The sequence below is a fragment of the Ochotona curzoniae genome, unplaced genomic scaffold (genome assembly GCF_017591425.1).
Source record: "Ochotona curzoniae isolate NIBS_2020 unplaced genomic scaffold, NIBS_Ocur_1.0 contig_4105, whole genome shotgun sequence".
In the NCBI taxonomy this organism is placed as follows: Eukaryota; Metazoa; Chordata; class Mammalia; order Lagomorpha; family Ochotonidae; genus Ochotona; species Ochotona curzoniae.
In genome coordinates, this window is record NW_024466129.1 from 9,220,548 (window position 1) to 9,245,169 (window position 24,622).

Below are 24,622 nucleotides of genomic sequence, written 5' to 3' on the forward strand. Positions count from 1 at the left end.
AGTGCTTGCAAAGAGCTCCTTCCTTCAACGTCAGAGGAAGGAGAACAGTTTCCATACTCATTGCTGTCCACGGAGAAGAATCCGGGTGGGCAGAGTGCAGTCAGCTACAGCATAGGCACAGTGCCTCCTTCTGCCCCAACCCCAGTCGGCGGTCCCATGGCTGAAGCCCCCCAGTCCTGGGAAAGGACCTACCTTGACAGTTCAGAAGGTGCCCCTGGGATCCCCCCAAAACCCACAGGCCCACTCTGCCAGAAGCGCAGCCACCTGCTGGCTCCAGCATGGGCATTGTGGTGTCCGGTCCTTCTTGCAGCTCTCTGCCCAGCCCCGGCGGTTAGATTCTTGGATGGCCCCTGAGCCTGGGCCTTCTGGGCAGCCTCAGTGTAGACTGTGCAGCACTTGGCAGGACATCCCACAGCTCTTGACCCACCCTGCTTCCTCCACCATTTAGTTCAAGTTAGAATTATTATTAACATTGTTGGGCCCGGGGCGGTGGCGCAAGTGGTTAAGTCCTCGCCTTGCACGCCCGGGATCCCATATGGGCGCCGGTTCTAATCCTGGCAGCCCCGCTTCCCTTCCAGCTCCCTGCCTGTGGCCTGGGAAAGCAGTCGAGGACGGCCCAAAGCTTTGGGAACCTGCACCCGCGTGGGAGACCCGGAAGAGGCTCCTGGCTTCGGATTGGCATAGTATCGGCCCGTTGCGGCTCACTTGGGGAGTGAATCATCGGACGGAAGATCTTCCTCTCTGTCTCTCCTCTCTGTATATCTGCCTTTCCAATAAAAAATAATAAAAATAAATCTTTAAAAAAAAAAGAATTATTGTTAACATTGTAATAAAATATACTGTAACCATTCATTTTAGGTATCAGTTTGGATGGAGTCAGTATTATCTAGGGAGTTGGTGTTGGGCATAGGTTTACATAGCCATTTGGGGAGCCAGACCTTGGTGAAGCAGGTAAAGATGGAATCTGAGACCCCAGCCTCCCATGTGGGCACTCCACTTCCCATCCAGCTCCCCGCTAATGCAACTGGGAAACCACTGAAGGAAGGCTCGAGTGCTGGGCCCCTGCACCCACATGGGAGAACCACATGGAGTCGCAAGTGCCTGGTCCCAAGTCCCAACTCCAATTTTTTTTTTAAAAGATTTATTTTATTTTTATTGGAAAGGCGGATATACAGAGAGGAGAGACAGAGAGGAAGATCTTCTGTCCGATGATTTACTCCCCAGGGCCGCAACGGCTGGAGCTGAGCCAATCCAAAGCCAGGAGCCTCTTCCGGGTCTCCCACACACGAGTGCAGGGTCCCAAAGCCTTGGGCCGTCCTCGACTGCTTTCCTGGGCCACAGGCAGGGAGCTGGATGAGAAGCGGGGCTGCTGGGATTAGAACCAGCGCCCATGTGGGATCCCGGGCGTGCAAGGTGAGGACCTTAACCACTGCGCCATCGCGCCCGGCCCCCAACTCCAATTTTTAAAAAATTTATTTATTTATTTGAAAAGCAGTCCCTTTCTCTCTCTCTCTCTCTCTCTCTCTCTCTCACACACACACACACACACACACATACAGATCTTCCATTGGTTGATTCATTCCCCAAATACCTGCAATGATGCTGATCCAGCCAGCTGGGTGGCGAAGTGGAGCGACAGGGACTTAAGCCAGTGCTCACGTGGGATGCTGGCAGGAACTTACCTTGCTGTGTCACGACGCCAGCTGTCAGCTCTGCTTCCGACCTAGTTTTCTGTTCCTGTGCACCCGGAAATGCATCAGGTCACAGTTGAGGCACCTGAGCACCTCTCTTTCCAGATGGGGTCCTGGGCTCCTGGTTTGTAAGACTTTGGGGGAGTAAACCAGCAGAGGTGTGGATCTCTGTTCGTTAGTCTGTCTCTCACTCCTTTCAAATAAAATTTAAACATGATTAAAAATTTAAAAAGCCAAGGATTCCACGGAGTGCAGGAAAGCATCATCTTGTGTGGGAGAGTTTCTAGGGCAGCCGGTGAGTACAGTGGGTGACGTAGGAAGGCTCTTAGTCCAGGCTGGGGAGAAAGAAGGGAACTGCCGCCCCCACCCGCCACATGCCCTCAGGGCCTGGGCACACGGGTCTTGCCCTTGGACATCAAACTCCCGAGCTTGCAACAGATGTGCCACAGGTCTTCTCCCTTTGGTCTAGGACTGAGCGGCACCACCTGCTCGTCCAGGTTCCTGGGCCTCACTCTGACCTGATCCTCCGGCTTGCTCCTGCCTGTCGTGGGACTCCCCAGCGTGAGCCAGGGCCCTTGCTAAACCCCCTGCCATCTTTTACTCGTTTGTGTCCCCTGCACACTGCCTCCCCAGAGCCTCCAGCCAGCGTGTATGCACAATGCATGATTCACCTTCTTAACCGCTGGTGAGGGCACAGTGTGGTAACATTAAGGATGCCGACATTGCTGTGTGATCGTCACCACCGTCCACCTGCAGAACCTTCTCACCCTCTCCTGGCTGAATAGTAACACACACTTCCCTCTGCCCCAGTGGGTGTACACACGGTTCATCACTGTGCAGAAGAGAACCTGCTACACGACAGGGTCAGCTTGCACTACCACCGGAGCCCTCTGGGCACGTGAGCCAGACTAGGTCCTTTGCTTACAAAACCCTACAGCGGCTCCCCTCGCGCTAACAGCAGAATCCAGGGTGTGCCAGCCTTCTGGGGCAGCAGGTTAAGCCACACCCCATCATCTCATATGGGCAATGCTGGGGCCCAGGTGCTCCACTTCCGATCCAGATCCCTGCTCGTGCACCTGGGGAAGCAGCCGAGCATGATCCAGGTGCGTGGGCCCACACCAAGTGAATCAAGCCTGTGAACCGAGCAGTGCTGACCACCAGCTGGGCTGATGAGGAAGCGCCCAGGCCCTGAGTCTGCCCTACCCCATGATGGTCCACCTGCACCGTGTGACCCAGGGAGCATGCTTCCTGCTGCCTGTGCCTCCTCGGAGTCGTGCGCATAGATGACGTGACGTCATGTGACCACAGTGGCTTTCCAAAGACGTAAATATAGCTGTTACCGGAATGACTCCCAGATCCGTGGGTGCCTAAGCTCCTTATCTAAACTGGCATAGTATTTGCATATAAACTACGCAGTTCTCAGAAATGTGTTTATTTATTTATTTTAAAGAGGAAGTTGACAGAGTTCAACCCTATCTGACAGCAATGTCTGGGCCTGGACAAAGCCCAAGTTAAGAACCTGGAATTCCACAGGGTGTCCTTTGTGGGTGCGGGGGTCCCAAGAACTCGGGCCATCTTCCTTTGCCTGTCCAGGTGCGTTAGCAGGGAGCTGGATCAGAAGTGGAGCAGCTGGGACTAGAACCAAGGCTTAGATATCGGATGTAAGTGGTGGCCTGACGTGATGAACCACAAGGCTGGCCCAGCTTTGGGCACCTTAAATGTTTCTCGTACCTTCCACAGCCTGAGGAAGTCAGTCCAGGATTGGCCTAGATACAAACATTTTTTCCCCTGAGTGTTATCGATGGGGTCTGTTGAATTCACAGCCATGGAACCTGCGGTTGCGAAGGCCGACTGTAATTGAAACTCTGAAGTTACCTGGAGGAACAAATGTCCTGTGCAAGCCCCGGGGAACCCAGCCTTGTAGCACCTGCTAATAAGCATCAAGCGGTAAGGTGAGCCGAGAGCCCAGGCAGCAGGCAGCGATCAGATGGAGAGCTGGTGAGCCACCTGGGCTGTGAAACATTCATGATGTCATTCATCATTCATCCGGCCATCCTCTTGGTGAAGCGGCCAGACGTCCACACTGGGCAGGGCGGGGCTTTCAGGCAAGCAGCACCCTTGGCCCCCACACACCAAATGCCAGCTAAGAACGCCTCTGGGCCTTGCCAGGTGTCTACTGGAGGTGGGACTGCCCTCTGAGGAGAGAACCGCCTAGAGGAGAGACAGAGCGGGCAGGGGATTACAGGTGTCCAACAGGGACCCCGCCACAGCAGGGCCGGCAGGGTGGACATGATGGCGGGCTGGGGGCGCTTTGCTCTTCCTCCAAGAGGAGCCCCAACACCAGCTGGGAGTGCTAGCAAGGAGGAAATGTCTGTGAGTTCCCAAGTGTCTGCTATGCCGGAGGAGGCACAGCCTGGGCCTGGCTCGGGTGGATCCCGAGTGCTTGTGTCGGGCAACCCCAGGGCTGGGCTGGCCCGCCTGCCCATTGCTGCTGAGCACCGCTCATTTCTAGGGTGCTCCGAATTCCCAGGAGGGAGGAGTGGCAGGGATGCCTGAGGGCCGATTGCGCCGACTCCCCAAGCCTGGGCTTTGCCAGGAGCCCCAATTCCCAGGATGTGGTCGGCTCCTCTGACTCATCTCCAAGATGCCCTGCCGGGGCGCCCTCGGGGTTGGATCCTGGAACCTTGCTGCCCTCCCCCAGCCATCCACGGGGCTCTTCCAGCCCCCTGTCACAGGGGCTGGCACGTAATGAGCCTCACCGGAGTGGAACTGCCTCCTGTTGGAGCCCTTGTGAGAGGGTACCCTGACCCTCCCCTCTCTCACCCATGCAGTCCCTCCCCCACAAACACAACTGGACTTGAACTCCATGATTACATCTGCTTAGCTCATCGCAGAGGCTTCGTGCTTGGACAGAGGCCTGGTGTAGGATTCTCAGTCAGTAAATATTTATGAAGTGATGCGCAGATACGGAAATGAAATCAGTCGCTCCGTGTGGTGGGTTAAGGCTCGGGCACAGCTGATCAGTGTAAACAACCAGTTCAGGGTCTGTGATCTTGGTCCTGGAAGGGTAGGCAAGCCAGGCTCCCAGTGAGGAAACAGCCTGTCCCCTCCCCGGTAAGGAGCCACCTGGGCTGACCACAGCAGGTGGGAGCTGTCTGCCACCTGTGGGCTCCCAATGCCTCGATGGCAGAAGAGCCGGCTCAGGCAGTCACCTTAAATTACAGCCTGGGAAACAGAAAACTCCAGTCCACTGAGACAGAGTCCACTTTTGCCTCAGAAGTGGACACTCGCCTTTAGAATGCTGAACATGGTCCCAAGCCCTCATCGGACACCTGTGGGAATTCTCATCAACCGGCTGTGGCACAAGGAGCAGGCAGTCCCTGGCCTTGATTTCCTCACCACGGAGGCCGAGACAGATGCTGGGTGGCTCTGCAGGGAGAGGTCTCCTGTCTGGGGGAAGGAGGGAACACATCCACCCCGCAGTGCTGGGGTCCCAGCCCTAGGTGGACCACCGAGAAGGGCCACGTGCCAGGGGACCAGTGCTGCCAGGGTGCCCCTGAGCTGCCTGACTCTTGCGCTCCATGGAGCTTTCTCCTGCCTGTGGCCACCACTGTAGACACAGTCATAAAAGAAATGACCACACTGAGTGGCTTCAAACAATAAGAACTTATTTGCTGCCAGCTCTGGGTCCAGGCACCCGAGACTGGCATGCGCATTCCAGCGTGAAGGAGTGGGCGCTGCTGGGGCCCTGGCTGTGAGCTCTCCCACTGCCCCAGGCCACCGTGTCTCTGATTATAAATTGAAACTGGACAGGGGACCGAAGTCTTTCTGAGAGAGGAGGGCCCAGTGCTGGGGCCCTGGAGGCTTTGACGGCCCCTGTGCCTCACTCCTTCATGTCACTGTGTGCGCCTGTGTCAGCTGCTTGCTTATAAATCAGTGTTACGTACGTGAATTGTACAAAGAGCCAATGAATCTGTCATGGCTTCTTGGAAAAAACATTCTTTGAGGAGCCAAGGTGTGGCTCAGTAGGTTTGTTTGTTACAGGGTGCGAGCGAGGTCACACCAGACATGTCTAAGGTTTATTAAGGAGTCTTTACTAACCAAGCTTGGTGATAGCAGACCATACTAGAAATAGCAACTGACAAGTCCATATGGCAACCCAACCAATCATAACCCAACCAAACAGATCCCCAAGGGGAACAAATGGTCATTACCCTGAAGTCCATCCATTCAGCTGGAGACCTATGTCCCAGCTTCCCCAGTAATGTAAGTTATCCAAAGAGTCATGCAACGAATAACCTGGACACACTTACAAAGCTGCAGACATTCACCTTTCCCTGGCTTCTCTGCCCACATTCCATCACTGCCAGGCCTCACCTCTCCTAGAACTTGTGACAGCACACAGACCCTAAATAACATTGTTGTATCCATTGTCCCATCCAAGCAGTACGCAGGGACCATGCTCAGGGGAGTACCTGTCCTGGGTCAGCCAAGAGAGGTGACAGAAGCGAGCCCCTGCTTCACAGGCCTTTTAAAGGGGCTTGTGGGGGGAGTGGTCACACAACAATGCAATACCGTCCCCTCTCAGTTGATAGGTGAGTCCCAGGTGGGCAGGAGTGAATAGCTAGGTGGTGGTAGTGGGGTGGCTGAGGATGGAGTTAACATTCCATTGCTGTTAGGACCCACCTACAGGACAGAGGGCGGGAAACACAGCCACATTCGTTTGCCCACTGTCAATGGGTGCTGGCTACCACTGCCTGCACCCCATAACAGTTGTAGGGTTTTGGACCCTGAATACGACAACAACCTCAATTCTTGTCTCGCAGAAAGAAGAATTTTCATGCAGACACAATTTAATTTTTTTTTAAGATTTATTTATTTATTGGAAAGTCAGATATACAGATAGGAGGAGAGACAGAGAGGAAAATCTTCCGTCCAATGATTCACTCCCCAAGTGAGCGCAATGGCTGATGCTACACTGATCCAAAGCCGGGATCCAGGAACTTCTTCTAGGTATCCCACAAAGGTGCAGCTTTGGGCCATCCTCGACTGCTTTCCCAGGCCAAGGCAGGGAGCTGGATGGGAAGTGGGGCTGCCGGGATTAGAACTGGCACCCATATGGGATCCTGGCGCGTTCAAGGCGAGGACTTTAGCCGCTAGGCCATGCCGCCAGGCCACACAGTTTAATTTTAAAGCAAGATTTATTAGAAAAGCTGAGGAGCTCCCATCCTTGTGACGGGAGGTGCTTTAAGAGAGAAAGAATCCGTTCCTCCTGCCATAGTGGCAGGAGGAGGGAAGATACCCATACTAATGGTGGGGATAGTGCCTTTAAAAGTTCACCTCAAAGGAGTTTCTCCATAAACAAAGGAGAATTCCTGGTTTCCATGGTACCTGGTCCTGGGACAAAAGGCCCCAAAGGTGTTAGCAGCAACTTCCTTAGTCCCCTACCCCCTTGGCAACGGCCAGAGACAGTGGACTGGAGCTTTAGGTCGGGAACTTGATATCTTAATGTGCCCTTGCCTCCTGGGGAAGTGTGTTTTTTGTTTTCAAAGATTTACTTATTTATTTTTATTACAAAGTCAGATATACAGTGAGGAGGAGAGACAGAGAGGAAGATCTTCCGTCCAAGGATTCACTCCCCAAGTGACAGCAACAGCTGGAAGTTACTCTGATCCGAAGCCAGGAGCCAGGAGCTCTTCCGGGTCTCCCACACGGGTGCAGGGTCCCAAGGCTTTGGGCCGTCCTCAACTGCTTTCCCAGGCCACAGACAGGGAGCTGGATGGGAAGTGGAACTGCCATGATTAGAACTGGCGCCCCTATGGGATCCCGGTGCATGCAAGGCGAAGACCTTAACCACTACTCTATTGTACCAAGCCCCACATTTTTTTTTATGTTTTTGATAATGATTACATGGTTGATCTGCCCCCTGTTCCAGTTCCTGCTGGTAGGTGCACCAGCCTGGTTGCTGTTCTGGTCCTAATGTGAACTGGCTGGTGGTGTGGCCTGATCTGGCTCCTCCTGCCCCCTGCCCTGGTTCTCAGATCTGCCAGTGGGTGTCATATGCTGGTCCCAACTGGCCTGTCCCCAGATCTGACCCACATATATGCCGGCAGGTACTGTAACCTGGCATGGTCTAGGCTGCTCCTTGCCTTGCTTCTTGCACCTACCTTTAGGGCTCCATCCCAGTGAAGGAATTTCCCAAGCGCCTCCATCGAGTCTCCTCCCAGTGGAAGTTCTCACGCACAGCAGGGGGTAGTTGGCCCACATGACTCTGTCCACCTCCTGTCCTGACAAGAACAGTGGCCTTTGCTCAACTGGCCACACCCATTCTGGTTCTTGTTGTTGGGTGTTGCAGCCTGGACACAGCTTTCACACAGTCCAGCGGGAGCCAAGACCTACTGTGGCCTGTTCTACACCCAAACTGGCTCTCATGAGTACCAGTGGGGGCCGGAGTCAAGTCCAACCTGTCGCTCTACCATCCCAGTGCACACCCGCGCCAGTGCAGTCTGCAGCCATGTACAGCCACACCTGCTGCCCTCAGTCCTACTCTCATTCTCACCAGTGGGAACCCCAATCCACCTAGGGCACCCCCTTAGCTCCCCAGCAAGGCCTGACCCCATCTGCAGTTCTTGGGCGAGCCAGTAGAAATTGCAGTTCCACAGGGGTCAGCCCACGTTGCCCCGACAGATTCTCCTATCAGACCCACTTCTCTCACTCTTGTTCTCCCCTCCAAACCACTTTGGTGCAGTCCCCTACATGTATACACATGTTGTGGACTTATCAGTGGAAATTCCTCAGCTGTAGTTCCCAACCTGGGCATAACAACCACAGGTCATCTCCCACTGCCACCTGCAGCTGCCGCACTTCTGACCCAACTCCCTCTCTGAGCCTGTGTACCTGGGAAAGCAGGGAAGACGGCCATGTGCCCCCGTGGGAGACCCGGGAGAATCTCCTGGCTTCAGCCAACTGGGGAATCTCACTAACTCTTTTTTATTATTATTATTACATTTTATTATTATTGCTATAATTTTATGATATAGTTCCATATTCGCATATCCCTTCCCCAATTCCCTCCTCTCCCACCTAGTTCCTCCATATCATTACTAACATATAGTTCTTCATACACAGTCATATGTCCATCATTGTGGGCATGGACAATGGCAGAGTCCAGCATCATTATTATCAAGATACAGTAAACAGTTTCATTGTTAAGTCCATCTTTGTCTGGAAGCAGAAATGCATACCACACTGCATCCTCACATCTGGAATGTTAGTCTCCATTTCACAGCTACTGTACATCCCCTTAACTGAAAAGTCATAATATAAAATCAACAGTAGAAATAAAAATAGAAATTTACAATGCCATGAAGTTAAATGACATGTTACTAGATGTGACAGTCTCTATTACACAGCTACTATACATCCCCTTAAATGAAAAGCCACAAAACAAAATCAACATCAGGGAGAAAAAAGAAATTAACAACACCATGAAGTTAACATGCTACTAAATGACTAATGTGTAGCTGAGGAAATGAAAATCAAGAACCTTCTTGACGAAAATGATGCCACTGCATGATCTACGAGTCATTGAATGATTTAATCAGAAGAAAGTGTTTTGAAGAGATGAAACCAACAGAAAACAACAAAACCCATGTGATATAGTTTCTGCTGATTTATGCTGGTGAAGTGTGTCTCCTCCAGACAATAAACAGATGGGTTTTGTTTTTAATCCAGTCTACTATCTATGACATTTGATTGAGCTTAAGCCATTTATATTCAGAGTTAAACATACATGTGTAGTACTTTGGTCCTGTCATTTGAGGAATGGGTTGTTCATCGGTTTAGTCTTCTGTTGTCATTTATTGGGATGTTCTTCCCATTTGCCTTTGGTTTTATTGGGTGCTATTCCTCTTCTCTGTCAAGAGAACATCTTGAAGTATCCTTTGTAGGGCAGGTTTGAAAGAGGCAAATTCTTGTAACTTTTCTTTACTGTGGAAGAATTTTATTTCATTTTCAAAGACGAAAGAAAGCTTTGCTGGATATGTTATCCTAGGCCGACAATTTTTTTTTGTTTTTAGAATCTGGAATATTTCACTCCATTCTCTTCTTGCCTGTAGAGTTTCCTGTGAGAGCTCTCCTGTGAGCTTAATTGGCATTCCTTTATATGTCAATTGATTTTTTTTCATGTGCACATTTAAGGATCTTTTCCTTATGTTTAATTGATGAGAGCTTGATGATCATGTGTCTTGGTGAAGATCGCTTTTGATCAAGCCTGTTGGGAGTTCTGTGCCCCTCCTGGATGTTGTTTCCCAATTCTTTCTCCAGATTAGGGAAATTTTCCTTGATTATTTCCTTAAATACATTTGCAAACTCAGTTTCTCTTTCTGCACTTTTCGGGACTCCCCTAACTCTTACGTTTGACCTCTTAATAGTGTCCTTCAATTCTTGAATACTTTTTTGGCCTGATCCAGCTCTGCTTCCAGCTTTTTGTTTGCTTCCCCCTAATGACAGGAGATATCTTCCAATTCTGAGATTCTTTCTTCTGCTTGCTTCATTCTAATTTGGAGACTCTCCACTGTACTTTTCATTTGCTCTACTGTGTTCTTCATTTCTGATATTCCAGTCTTGATTTTCTTTACTGCTTCGTTAGTTTCTTTGAACTCTTGCATGAGCTTCTCATTTTTTATCAGAATCTTTAAAATCAGTCTTATGGATTCTGTGTCCCCCATTTTCTCGATGTCTTCCTCAGTTAACTCTGAGATTGGCAAAGGGTTCTGCTCCTTTGTAGGGGAGTTTTTGGTAATATTCATTGTGCCTTTGTCTCTTCTTTTGCTCTTGCTCACTGTACTTCTGGTTAGCAGAGTCTTCTCCTTGGGGCAGGTTTCTAAGCTGTGTCACCCACAGGTCTACAATGGGATTTTACTTATTGCAGTTGGTACACTACTTTTTGCTTGCAGCCACTTGTGCCACAACCTCCAGTGAGTTGCAGGTCTGGGTTCTTATGTCAGATTTCCACCGTGGTCTCCACAGCCCCACCTCCTGGCTCACCACTCTCCACCTCCTGTGATACTGTGTTGAAGCTGCACCATTGTCTGTACAATCTTTCTCCCACTTCCAGTTGGAGCAGGTCCCAGGATTAGGGAAACACCAGGTGTCCTATAAAGCTAGGTTGTTGGTGGTACTGATCTTGCCAGAACCTGTTGGCTGTTACATCTGGGTGCTACACGGACCTATTTTGACCCATACAATGCCACAGTCGGTATTATTTTCCTGTGGAACCTCAGTGAGTTCTCGCGAACTCAGCACATGCGCAGTTCACTGTTGTCCCCTGCAGTCCCAAAGCTATTGCCACAGTGCGCAAAATGGCGCCTGACGTACCACCACTACTGTTCTTAATCTGCTGGCTGTCAGATCCGAGGGTTACCCAGACCTGCCCTGGATGGAACCTGTAGAATGCCACGTCTTTGCAGTTCACCGAGTCAGAAATGAGCTCACTCCCCGCTTAGAGCATGCTCAGTCCTTTCCCTTGCCCTTTCCTCCTTAGGCAAAATGGCGCCCAATTCAGCTCTAGGGGGCTGACTGGGCTATGAAATCCACTCTGTTCTCGCACTGCCCGTCTGGGACCTGCTGCTCTGTCTCTGCTCCTGGTCAAATCAAACGGACCAGCAGGACAGACAGTTCCCCATCTGGGTTCACCTCCCAAGCACCCAGTGAAAGTCCCTTCCCAGCTGGTTGCTGGTCGAGTTCCGGCTGCTGGTCGAGTTCAGATCGCTGTGCTGGAGTATCAGTCACTGCAACACCACACTGCTGTGCCCGCTGCTTTCCTGTCTGTCAGTCTCCAGGTACCCCTCTGCTGTTGTTCTGTCCTTTCCTATTTCCTGAAATATGTCCTCTCTGCTTCATCCTGATTAAATGTCTCTCCGTCTGTTTAAATGTGTCCTTACCCTATTCTGCCATGTTGATTTCACTAACTCTTTCAAATAAATAAAAAGGGAAAAATTTTAAATGTTTTATTAGTTTTAAGATAATGAGTTTGTAATATACATTCTAGTCAAAGACTTGTTGAGACTACTACCTATGGATGGTCAACAAACACATAGGCAGCGGGAAGTAGGCACAGGCGGTGCCCAGGAAGGCAACCTCAATGGGGCTGCACAAAGCGTCACAACCGTAGCAGTACATAACTCCTTCCAGAGGGACAAATACATTAAGGTTGAGAATACTCAGAAGTTCAAAATGTATTTACTTTTGTTGCAAAGGCAGATCAGCTCTAAGCAGAGGAGACACAGAAAGGGAGATCTTCCATCTGCTGATTCACTCCCCAAGTGGCTGCAACAGCCAGAACTGCGCAGATCCGAAGCCAGGAGCCCAGAGCTTCTTCCAGGTCTCCCATGCAGGTGCAGGGTCCCAAGGCTTTGGGCCGTCCTCAACTGCTTTCCCAGGTCACAAGCAGGGAGCTGGATGGGAAGTGGAGCCTCCAGGATTAGAACCAGCGTCCACATGGGATCCCGGAGCGTTCAAAGTGAGGACTTTGGCCGCTGAGCTACCTCACTGGCTCTAAGTTTCGTTTTAAACATTTATTTTTATGGGAAAGACAGATTTACCTGGAGAAGAAGAGACAGAGAGAAAGATCTTCCATCAGTTTGTTCACTCCCCATTTGGCCACAGGGTCAAGGTTTTGGGCTGTCCTCCACTGCTTTCCCAGGCCATAAACAGGGAGCTGGATGGGAAGTGGAGCAGCCGGGACATGAACCAGTGCTCATATGGCAGAGGATTAGCCAATTGAGCCCTTGCACTGGGCCCAGTCACTCTGATTTTCTAGCAGTCACCCTGTTGGGCTGGTACCCGTCCCGTAGGCGCAGTGTTGCTATTTTGATAAAATCTGTGTATTCTTGGCTCAAAGCTCTTCAGCACCCTACTGTTGGCACGGGCTGCCTTTCAGGCCCAAACCTCTCTCCAAGTAGGGCCGTATACGAAGAGGCATAGGTGACCGTGTTCGGCTGCTGCTTGCTCCGCAAGGTCCCTGTCCGAAGCCTTTGCATCCAAGGCCATGTGACCAAGATACAAAGCCACTACTAACTCTGCCTGTGTGCCTGAGGGCTGACCCTGAACAGGAAAACACTGGCTTCAATCGTGGGCGCCAGCGGTGGTGCCGTGGAATAACAGTCTAGTTTGGCCTCTGGCGCCAGCATCCCACAAGGGCACCAGTGTGTGCCCCAGCTGCTCTACTGCTCATCCAGCTCTCTGCTTACAGCCCGAGAAAGGAGCAGAAGGTGGCTCAAGTCCTTGGGACCCTGCATCCACGTGGGAGATCCGGAAGAGTTCTGGGCATTGTGGCTAAATGGGAAGTGAGCCAGTGGATGGAAGACCTTCTCTCTTTCCTCTCTGTAATTCTGCCTTTCAAAAACAAACAGATCAAAACAGAAGGCAGATTCCATGAACTAGGCAGGTCACAGCTGCAGGTGCAGAGCTCAAGGCTTGGTGGGCACATAGGCAGGGCAGATTGGTGCCGGACAGGAGGAAGTCTTGGCTGTGTTGCCTCTGTGACACAACAGCCTAGCAGCAGCAGTTGGCTGGGGTGCAGCGCCCAGGCACACATGCCGGCCACAGGGCAGGGTCAGCCAGGGTTCCCACGCAGAGCATCTGGGACCTGAACCAGTGCTCTCCTATGATGCTAGCACTGCACGGGTGACTGCGCCTGCTGTCCCACTGTGCTGTCCCTGGCAATCCCGGCCTGAGTGGGGGTGCCTGGGGTGCTGAGAGCACAGACATTCCTCACACCAGCCTGAGACCTCTGGCAGTGGCTGGCTGGTTGCATCCTCTGCTAGCTGACTTGCAAAAAGGCCAGTGGGTTCAGTCTGCCGGGATTCAAGTGTGCTTGTTCCCGTGACTGGTTAGCACAGCTCCAGGTTATCAATCACCAGTCCCAGGCATGGGGCAAGGCTCCGTGTACCTGTTCCTGCCTGTGGGGTGGCTGTTCCCCCATGCCAGCCTTCTGGAGGTGCGCTCCTTCCTTGGCGGGGACCACCGCGGGCACTTCAGTCACCTGCTAGGGGGCGAGGGGAGGTGTGTGATGGCCAGCTGAGTGCATCCCGGGCTCTCACAGCTGCTTCAGGGCCCGCTGCTGCTCCGGCAGCAGTGGGAGGCCTCGGGACACGGTCAGCACCTAGGCCCGGGGTCAGGGCTCGCGGGGCGGCCAGCACCCAGAGGGGCGGGTCCCTCCGCGCCCCCTGGCGGTCTCCGGCCGCACAGAGCGGGGTGGACGCTGCACGGCGGCCGTGTCCAGGCGCTCGGGCGCCCCCTGCTGGGAGCATCCGTGCACCTGCGCGGTCCAGGCATTTGTGAGCTCAAAGGCGCTGGGCCGGGCCGGGCCAGGAGGACGGTCCGTGCTGGGGAGAGAGGGCCTCTGCCAGTGGCGTCCTGTGATTGCAACGGTCACGGTCAGTAGCTCCACTCAGGACAGCTCTGCCCTCACCACGGACCTTTGTTCTCGGGGGATGCATTTGGTCTCAGCTCCCTTCCAGAGCTCTGCCCACCTCCCAGGCGTGCCCTCTGGCAAGCAGACCCAGCTCTTGTTATGCGGTGTCTGGGTGTCATCTGTTCTCGCTGGTGCTGGGGGCAGAGGAGTGGCCGAGGAAGGGCTATGCCATCTATCTGTACTTTTCCCAGAGCTTACTGTTGGGAGACACCCCACGGGGCCGACTGACAGCGCCGAGCCTCACAATGGCCCACACACCTGGCCCCGGACAGGCTGCAGGCAAGGCTGGCCCTTGATGCAGCGCTGGGCAGGGCACTACGCAGGTTGGACCCGACAGACCTGAGAGAATTCAGAGGTGGTCCTGGGGAGTCGGGGGTGCAGGGCTGGGTGGCAGGGATTTACTCTCAACAACTGCAGTGACAAGGGAGTTTAACTGTTAGCATAACCGCTACATTTGGTTTCTGTAATCGTTGCTTGGCTTTGCAGCATAAAGAACAGGACCGACACCATGACGGGCCTAAGGTCGGGGAGTAGGTCCAACCAAGCCTCACTTCACTTCCAAGTCTCATCCTCCTCCGAGTGATGGAGGCGGCAGGGGGAGTGACCCTGGAGACGGGCCAGTCAGGGGCATCCGCACGTCCACAAGTGGAATGTGGCCCACAGCGGTACGAGCTGTACGTGACCAAGATAAGGACGGCACAGCTTGCTGGAGACGCGCCGTACGTGACTAAGAGAGGATAAAAACGGTTCGCAAGAGTCAACACTCCACTGCCATGGATGAGACTCGGACCCTAGCTCGAGCTAGCAATAAAGTTTCTTTGCTTTTGAATTGTTGCATGTGGAACTTGTCTGTGGTTCGGGGATCTTTTGGACCTAATAAGGCTTGACTCTTTTCGTTTGTTTTAAAAGATTTAGCTATGTATTTAAAAGGCAGCTTATATATAGAGAGAGAATGAGAGAATCTTCCATGTGGAAGATGGTTCACTCCCCAAATGGCTGCAATGACCAGGGCTGGGCTGATCCGAAGCCTAGAGCAGATGCTCCAGGTCTCCCACATGATTGCAGGTGCCCAAGGACCTGAGCCATCCTTCATTGCTCTCCCAGGCCTCAAGCCAGGAGCTGGACCATCAGTGGAACAGCCGAGACTTGAACCAGGGCTCAGATGGGATGACAGGCAGAGGATTAAGCTGCCCTGCCATGGCGCTGACCGGGGCACTGGAGTTTTAAACGTCATGTTCCATGAAAGTGCTTGCTTAATCGGCACCTTTTCGAGAGGAGACACAGACGGGATGATCCGGTTGATCCTGTGCGCAGCAGCCCGGGAGCCCCGCTCCCCTTGGCGACCCTGGTCCTCCACCTTCCACCTGTGCAGCCCGCTCACCCAGGCCTGACCACCAGGGGGAGCCCGCTCACCACTGCTGGGCGCGCGTTTGCCGGCAGGTCCGCCCACCGGTCAGCAGAAGTGGGGGCCAGCAGAAGTGGGGTCAGCAGAAGTGGGGCTCACCGCCCCAGCCCAGCGTGGGCAGGCGGCAAAGGGCTCTGCCGTCCGGTCTGCTCAGGAAATCTACCGAGCCTGCTGTCTATCAGACACTATTCTAGCAGCTTGGTGCCCAGCGGTTGGCTCAACAAACCGCTTATCTTATGAAACAGACATTGCAGCGGGGAGGGAACGGAGGCGCAAAGCAATTAGTCCAATAATGTATCCAGAGGGAGGCTAGCGCCACGCGGATGGAATCAGGGGGCACTGGCACGGTGGCGGGTAAGCTGCTCCCTGCACACCTGCATTCCGTACAGATGCCAGTTCAAGTTTCAGGCTGCTCCACCTGGGATCTGCTTCCTGCGTTCCCTGGGAGAGAAGCTGAGGATGACAAAAGAAACTCCAGCTGGGAGAACGCACAGACCATGTAAAGCTCTCTGCTAAGAACAACTTCTTCTTTTTATTAGAAATAAACAGAAAGAAGAGATGCAGAAGGATTTGTCTGCTGGTTCATTCCCCAGGTGGCCACAACTACCAGAGCTGAGCCGATCTGAAGCCAGGAGCCTCCTCCAGGTCTCCCATGTGGGTGCAAGGCTTTGGGCCGTCCCCGACTGCTTTCCCAGGCCACAAAGCAGGGAGCTGGATGGGAAGTGGATCAGCTGGGAAACAAACCGGCACCCATATGGGATCCTGGCACTTACAGCCATTTGGGCTATCAGGCCAGTTCTCGAAGTGCCTTTTAAATGTAAAAAAATAAGCTGGGCCAGGTTTTTTTTTTGCTCCCTCTTCTGGTGACGGTTCCATAGTGGAGAAGGATGCACGCCCATGTGACCCACCGAGTAGGGTGGGAAGGGCAGAGAAATAGGAAAGCTCCTGGGGGAGGGAGGGGGAGGGCTGCACCCAGTAACCTAACTGCATCAGTACCCAGGGATGGAGGACGGCCACCCCAACGTCACCCCAGGGTCCCCAGTGTGGAGCATGTCCCCAGCACACTGCTTAAGCGGTTCGGATAATTGGGACCTATGGTTGCTTTCCTTGCTCCAAGGCTGAGGAAATCCTGCCAGGGCCCAGTGGCTGACACAGAGCGCCCTAGCCCACTCGCCCACATGCTTGCTGTCAAGGCTCGGCTGGGAGAGCTGTCCAATTTGTTCTGCACCCCACGCCGTGGTACCAGATGTTCTCTGCAGACCTCAATGAACCGTCATGTCCCCCACCTGCATGTGGGCGTGCCATCCACTGCAGAGGCGACCGACACATAAAGTACAAGGTCGGACCACAGAGCCTGGGATTTTTTTTCCCTCCTGTTGGTTTTCTGAGTATAGTGGTCTTGTTGGGGTAGGGAGGTCCCCAAAGAAACCTCACCAGAGGTGACCCCAGACCTGACTCCTGTGTGTGCCAGCCAGGGTGGGGTCCAGCCCCAGTCCGTCACCCACATCAGCCCCCTGGACACACGGGCCTGGTCAGTTCTGTCCCCAGCCTATCTCACACGCAAACCAATGGATGCTGCAGGGAGTGGGCTCAGCGGCAGGCCACTCGTGACACCGGCGTCCCATGTGGAAGCGCCAGTCCTAGCGCTCTGCCCCTGACCCGAATTCCTGCTCACGGCCGAGGAGGCAGCAGATGGTCCAATCGCTCGGGTCTCTCCCAACATGGACTTCCTGGGGGGCCTACGGCAAGCATCTGCGGAGGGAACCAGCTGTTCAAGGTTTGCTCTTTCCCTCTCCTATCTCTGCCTTTCAAATACATTTTTCTTTTTTAAATTTATTATTTATTTTTCATCAGAAAGTCAGATGTTCGGAGAGGAAGATCTTACGTCCGATGACTTACTCATCACCTGCAGCTGGAGGCAGCAAACACGGAGTCCAACAGAATAAAACCAAAAAGGCCTCCTTGGTTAGAACCTTCCTGAAAAAGTGGATTTTAACTGCACAAGCAGCCGCCTTTAATGTGGAGGTTGTACATATAATGAATCACTCAAAAATTTGGTGGAGGGCCCAGTGCGGTACCCTAGTAGCTAAAGTCCTCACCTTGCATGCACTGGGATCCCATATAGACTCAAGTTATTGTTATTATTATTTTTTTTTATTGGAAAGGCGGATATACAGAGAGGAGAGACAGAGAGGAAGATCTTCCGTCTGATGATTCACTCCCCAAGTGAGCGCAACGGCTGATACTATGGCAATCCAAAGCCAGGAGCCTCTTCCGGGTCTCCCACGCGGGTGCAGGGTTCCAAAGCTTTGAGCCATCCTCGACTGCTTTCCGGGGCCACAGGCAGGGAGCTGGAAGGGAGGCAGGGCTGCCGGGATTAGAACTGGCGCCCATATGGGATCCCGGGCGTGCAAGGCTAGGACTTAACCACTGCGCCACCGCGCCGGGCCCATATGGACTCAAGTTCTAATCCCAGAGGCCTGACTTCCCATCCCATAGAGAATGGCCCAGAGCCTTGGGACCCTGCGCCCATCCAGGAGAAGGGCAGGAGTCTCCTGGCTTCAGCTCAGTGCAGCTCTGGCTGTTGCTGCTTGGGCAGTGAATAAGCGGACGGAAGATCTTCCTCTCTGTATCTCTGACTTTCCAATAAAAAATAATCTTAAAAGTAACTTTGCCACTCCCTGGCCCCTGGGTTTGCAGGACAAGGCTGTCTGTCCGTCCTTCCGTTCTTGAGTAGTTTGTTGCCCTCAGCGCCGGGTTTCCACCGGCTCCTCCTCTCCAGCAGCCGTCCCGACATCATGTTCCGGTCCCCTTCGATAACTGCTCTGCGGGTCACCAAACATTCCTCGCCTGGCGTCAGGGCCTTTGCGCTGGCCGCCCCGACACACTCACTGCCTCGTACTCTTCAGGCAGCTCAGCTCACCCTCCACCTTAACAAAGGTAGCCTCCGTTCCCAGCAAATCCACCTTTTCCCAAAGATGTTGAAGGAACTCCTTGGATGCCCCCATCGCTTCAAGCTCTGCTCCCCACCCCCACACTCTCGGGCGCAGTGGCCGACAGCTCCAGCCTGGGTCTCAGACTGGCAGACGCTGGCCACCGTGGGCATCTGGGTCTCAGACTGGCGGACGCTGGCCACCGTGGGCATCTGGGACTGGGCCAACAGCTGGAGGCTCTCCCCATCTGCCTTAGCTTACACACGGCTCTTCCTCAAGAACGTAAGCTCAGCGAAAGCCCTGAGAGGCACCTGCTACGGCTGCCTGCGCTGGCCCCTAGGCGAGTGGCAGGGGCGCCCGGGTCGCCAGCCCCACACAGAAGGCGTCGGCTACATTCCATACCGTACTGACACAAAAACACCTGGGATACGACCAGCAGACACTGACAAGCTGTGGTTTGACCAAAGCAGAATATAACTCAACATAATGATTCGGGGTAGGACTCCAAGCACTCTTGGGAAAAAAAAAATTTAATGTAAGTGTTAAGCCATTAGAACATACAAATAAATAAATAAGCTCAGACTAGCTGAGAAAAAAAACACAAATAAGTATACTTGTTTTAGTCTCAGATATTCCATCTCTAAAATACTGATAATACACAAATTAACTAATAAAAACATTCAAGGTAAATGATCTAAAATAAAACCAAATACAAACCCTAATTGTTTTATTTCTGTATATCAAGACTACAAATACCATTTAAACACTTAATTTATTATTCAAATTCAGAAATTATACATTTTGTTTTGATAATGGTCATTGTCTTAAAAGTCATTCCTGCCCCCCTGCCCCCCCATTTAAAAGTATATTGCTAATTCTGGTCAATCACCTACGACAGCCTGCAGAGTGCGGGGGGAGCCGAGCCAGGTCCCGAGGCCTGCCCCCTGCGCTGGCCCAGGGTGGCACTGGCCTAGCCGGCGCCCTGTATCGCTGCCTGCCTGCAGCGACTGCTGCCCCGGCCACCAGGCAGGTCCCGATAAAGTGCCTTACAGAGAGACGCCTGCTCCTCCCTGAATGTGTGTCAGGGACTGTCCTGTGTTCGTGTCGAAGCAGAGGGTGCCAAGGCAGGGAGAGTCACCCTTCAAATATCCAGGAAGACTAGCTGTGCCACCCAGGGGCGAGGAGGGCGTGGGCGTCACAAATGCCCCAGCAGGTGTCAGGGACAAAGAAGCAGCCCGCTACTTTGGTTCAAACGGCTTTAATAGATGCTACAGTGTCTCTTCTCCCTCAGGGTGTCATTCTCATGGTAACACGGATGTCACTCCACCTTCCCCCAAAGCTCCCCAGGCACAAAGCAGAGGCAGAGAGCGACACACCCAGGCCCCGCTCACGTCCACACACAGCTAGGTCCACGCCGGCAGGACACAGCTGGCGGCCGAATGAAAACAAGCATGCTAGTCCCGCTCGGCGCCAATGGCTTCAACAGCACGACAAAACTATTGTTTTCAACTTTCCAAACCTGCCCACTTTTTGGGATAAAGGCAACAGGAAACAAATGCCTTTAATTTTACCAATTAGGATTGTAAACAGCCACGTGAGAAGCAGTGGCCCCTGGAGGTGAGGGCTTGGCCTCTCCGACCCTGTCTCCTGGCAGCCCCGGGCCGGCGGGCGGGCAGAGCCGTGGCCCCGGAGGGCCTCCCGCCGGCCACAGAGTCAGGGCCTCATCTTTGGTTAAGGGCACCGAGTTGCCACTACTCTAAAAGCTGTGCTCCTCTTGGCAAAACTGCTCAATTTAGCCACATGGCACGTCGTATTTATTAATTGTATATGGAAAGCAACGTCCACCTAAATGAGAGACCACGTTGAAATAAAAATCACTGGAGAAACGGAGGGAAGAAGGCCGGGAGGAGGCGGGGAGAGCTGTGGCATCGAACCCGGGCGTCCCACGGTCTGGGGAGGCGCTGGTTTCTCCGCAGAGGGTCGGCTCGGCTCGGCTCGGCTTGGCTCGGCTTGGCTCGGCTCAGCTCAGCTCGAAGCCAGCAGCACACTCGATGGCATAGAGCAGTTTACTCCGCAGAAGTGTCTCGTCATAGAATTCCGGGAGCTTCAGCAGGTTCATGCAGGTGCTGGCCGTGGGGAGCCGCTCCAGGTCGGAGCCTCCGTTGTGAATGCAGAATGCAGGATACAGCTCCTGAAACACAGTGTGCACAGGGGACGGTGTGAGCGGGAAACGCATTCGGAGCCAGCTGCGGTCACCTTCCCCAGCACACTCGCTCTCTGCACTGAGTGAGCTTGGCTTGTACCAAGGATCCCGCACCGCGCCTCGGGCACAACGAGGGATCAGGAACAGCACTCACGCAGGGAACCAGCACCCTCCTGGGACGAGGCTGTCTAATGGCTTTCTTCTTGCTTTTTTAAAGATCTGTGTAAAAATGTGACAGGCACAAAGCAAAAAAAGCTGGCTTCTATTTGCTTGCATTTCAGAGAAGGAGAGACGGCTCCAGGGAGGGAGGCCAGGACCGCGAGGCAGGGGTCAGCCAGGGGAACCTGCAGTCAAACCTTCCGCGGGGGTTTGACTCAGGAACCATCCACGCAAATGATCCACAGAAAAATAAAGCCAACTCAAAAACAACAAAAAGCCATCTCTAAATACTGACAGCAAAATGAAGCAAGTGAAAAGCACTCAAACAGCAAAAGCAAAGGCAAAAAGCAGGATGCTAGATAACACATTGGTTTTCCTAAAAACTGGCAAATAAAAAGAACTAAGATTGATTTAATGGAACTGGCGCAATGGCCTAGAGGCTAAAGTCCTCGCCTTGAACTCAATGGGTTCCCATATGGGCGCCGGTTCTAATCCCAGCAGCCCCTCTTCCCATCCAGCTCCCTGCTTGTGGCCTGGGAAAGCAGTCGAGGATGGCCCAAAGCCTTGGGACCCTGCGCCTGCGTGGGAGACCTGGAAGAGCTCCTAGCTCCTGGCTTCAGATCGGCTCAGCTCCAGCTGTTGCGGCCGTTTGAGGAGTGAATCATGAGATGGAAGATCTTCCTCTCTGTCTCTCCTCCTCTTTATATATCTGACTTTGTAATGAAAAATAAATAAATCTTAAAAAACAAAAGAGAGATTGATTTAATCTTTGATGTACAAAGTATTCCTAAAAGTAATCAAATGGTTAATAATGAGAAAAAGCAAAATTTTCTTTAAAATAGAAAATTCCTGTTGACAAATGAAAAAAAAAAAAAAAAGACCTTATCGGAATACGGCTGTTTCAGGGCCATGTCCACCAACACTCTTCAGCAGTAATAATAAGGATCACAGGAATTCGGAAAGCCCAGCTGATTGGCAGCATGGCGCAGAGGCCTGCCCAGCGCTGGCCTCCCCTGCGGCTCCTCGCACAGGGCGGGCAGACACTGTCTGTGCTGTTGTCTCCCAAAGGAGAGAGGCCCCAGTCGGGATCTGCCAGAAACTGCTAGAAACTGGCTCGGTTCATGCGACACATGGAGACCCAGTTCCTCGGTACCCGGCACAGCAGTGGGAAGCTGAATCTAGAGCAGGGTTTTAGGAGCTGGACCACTCAAACTCAACGCACAGAACATGGCATGATTCTATCAGCTGCTTAGCAAATGTGAAGAGGCCAGATACATCTAGAACATCTGAGCATTGATGATAACAAGAAACTTACTGATCTTTTTTTTTTAATAAGATTTTTTTTTTTTAATTGGAAAGGCGGATATACAGAGAGGAGAGACAGAGAGGAAGATCTTCCGTCCGATGATTCATTCCCCAAGTGAGCACAACGGCCGATGCTATGCCGATCCGAAGCCAGGAGCCTCTTCCGGGTCTCCCACGCGGGTGCAGGTTCCCAAAGCTTTGGGCCGTCCTCGACTGCTTTCCCGGGCCACGAACCGGCGCCCATATGGGATCCCGGGTGTGCAGGGTGAGGACCTTAACCAGTGCGCCATCGCGCTAGGCCCAAAACTTATTGATCTTTTTTAAAAAAAGTTTGCTCATTTTCAGAGACAGAGACAAAGAGATCTTCCATTTACCAGTTCAGTCCCTAGATGTCCTAACAGCTGAGGTGCCTGGAACTCCAACCAGGTCTCATAAGGTCAGCAGGGGCCCAAGCACTTGGTGCTTCCCAGGATGAATCAGCAGGAAGCTCGGCTGGAAGTGGAGCAAGCAGGGCCCGGACAAGCACTGTGATAGGGAGCCAGGGACACCAGGTGCCAACTGACACTCCCCCAGTTATTTTTTAGGATATATAAATAAAGATTTACTTAATTTTTATTGGAAAGGCAGACATACAGAGAGAGGAGACAGAAAAACTTATTTGTTGGTTCATCCCCCACATGGCCACAAGGGCTGGAGCTGAGGCAATCCAAACCAGGAGCCAGGAGCCTCTTCTGGGTCTCCCACGCGGGCACAGAGTTCGACTGCTCTCCCAGGTCACAAGCAGGGAGCTGGATGGGAAGTGGAGCAGCCAGAACACAAACCTGTGCCCATATGTGACCCTGGGCATGCAGCATGAGGACTTTGACTACTAGGCTACTGCGCCAAGCCCAAATACACTGTATTATCGACACACCTACTAACCCCTCTCAGGAGCAACCAATACAACAACATCCAAGTGCTTTCACATACACATCAAATGCACATGCAGACAAGAAAACAGGAGTGTGCATGGACTCCAATTTTTTTGCACCATATCTTTTAATTTCACTTTCCATAAACTTTTTGAAGTGTCGTTATAATATTCTTCAGCAACATCTTCCTCTCAGACATGGAGATCCCAGGAATTTGTCCCTGTGGTTCATGTACCCCTTTCCAACTCCCAGAACAGGCATGGAAGACACGGCCCAACCAAGTGAAGTGGCCAGCGCCTGACAAGGTCCCCCACGAGGTGACCAGGGGATGCTAAGGCTGCATATGTCAATAGCCATGTTGTTTCCGAGTCACTGCCTTGGAGAGACAGGGCTGCAAGGGCGGCCGGGCTTTGCACAGGTGTAAGCCCCCTGCTCGCCGCCTTCGGAGATGCACCCGAGAAACAGAGAAGCGAGTGGTCATTTACACACTGGGATGCTCATGGTGCCAGAAGCAAGGGACACCGGCCTTGAACATGAGCGCATGCAAGGCCCCTGTGTAAGCCCTAACAGGCCAGCCCAAAGCTCCAGAGCCACGGCACACGGCACCGCGACAATCACTGCTCCAGCTGAAGTTCACCGTTTGCATTTTAATTTCCTTACTGAATGCATCTGAAGGGTTGCGGAGAGGAGAGAGAGGAGAAGAGAGAGAGGAAGAGAGAGAGGGAGACAGAGAGATTGATCTTCTATCAGCTGGATGGCTTTCCAGATGCCCAGAGCAGCCAGGGCAGGCCAGACTGAGTCCAGCGCCACAGCCACGGCCTCCCACGGTGCGTGTCAGCAGGAAGCTGAATGGACATCGGGGCTGGGACTCAGACCCAATTACTCTGAAACAAGACGTCTAACAACCTAACCATTCCGCCCACCCGCAAAGTACATGCAACAATTATGTGTATTTATATTAGTTTAGGTCTATAAATGTGGATACAAACACAAACATAAAGGAAGGCAGCATAATGTTGGCTTTTTTTCCATTTAGCTGCAATTTCTAATTGTATATAATTGTATATAATGAGAAGAAACTATAGCAGTATAATGGATATTAAAGTGGAACATGGACAACAGGATTGGAAACCTCAATCCAGATGGGAACACCCAAGCCAGCCAGAGCACCCAACCAGGCAGAACCATATTCCACGGGGCTCTGTTCCATGGGAGGCTCAACTTGGCAGCAATAACCCTGTGGAACAGGGTGGCCCGAAGTGGCACAGACACTGTCCCGACTCCCGCTGCGACACTCGGGATGCACAACAGGGTACAGGCGTCATTTAACACACGCATGAGGCGTCTGACCTGTGCTGAAGCCACTGTCCCTTCCTCCCCTAATTCTACTTTAGAAATCACTTTAAATCTCACACCAAGGTCAGAACTGAAAGCAAAGGCAAAACCACAGTAGGACTGCGTGTTACACTGCCCTGCAGCCCAGGAGGCCCTGATGAGCTCACAAGGAGTCAAGCTTCTTTGGGAGCCCAGGACTTCC

The 24,622-nt window shown here is 52.6% G+C and overlaps 1 protein-coding gene across 2 annotated transcripts in view; it reads right to left on the reverse strand.

Annotated features, from left to right (window-relative positions):
- Nucleotides 1-19,217: 19,217 nt before the first annotated feature.
- The window catches only part of UBE3C (ubiquitin protein ligase E3C), a 106,013-nt gene continuing 100,608 nt past the window's right edge, over nucleotides 19,218-24,622 (reverse strand). For both annotated transcript variants that reach the window (XM_040984370.1, XM_040984369.1), the window contains one exon: nucleotides 19,218-20,698. In XM_040984370.1, coding sequence (XP_040840304.1) covers nucleotides 20,595-20,698 — 104 coding nt within the window. In that variant the 3' untranslated portion in view covers nucleotides 19,218-20,594. The remainder of the gene's footprint in view (nucleotides 20,699-24,622) is intronic.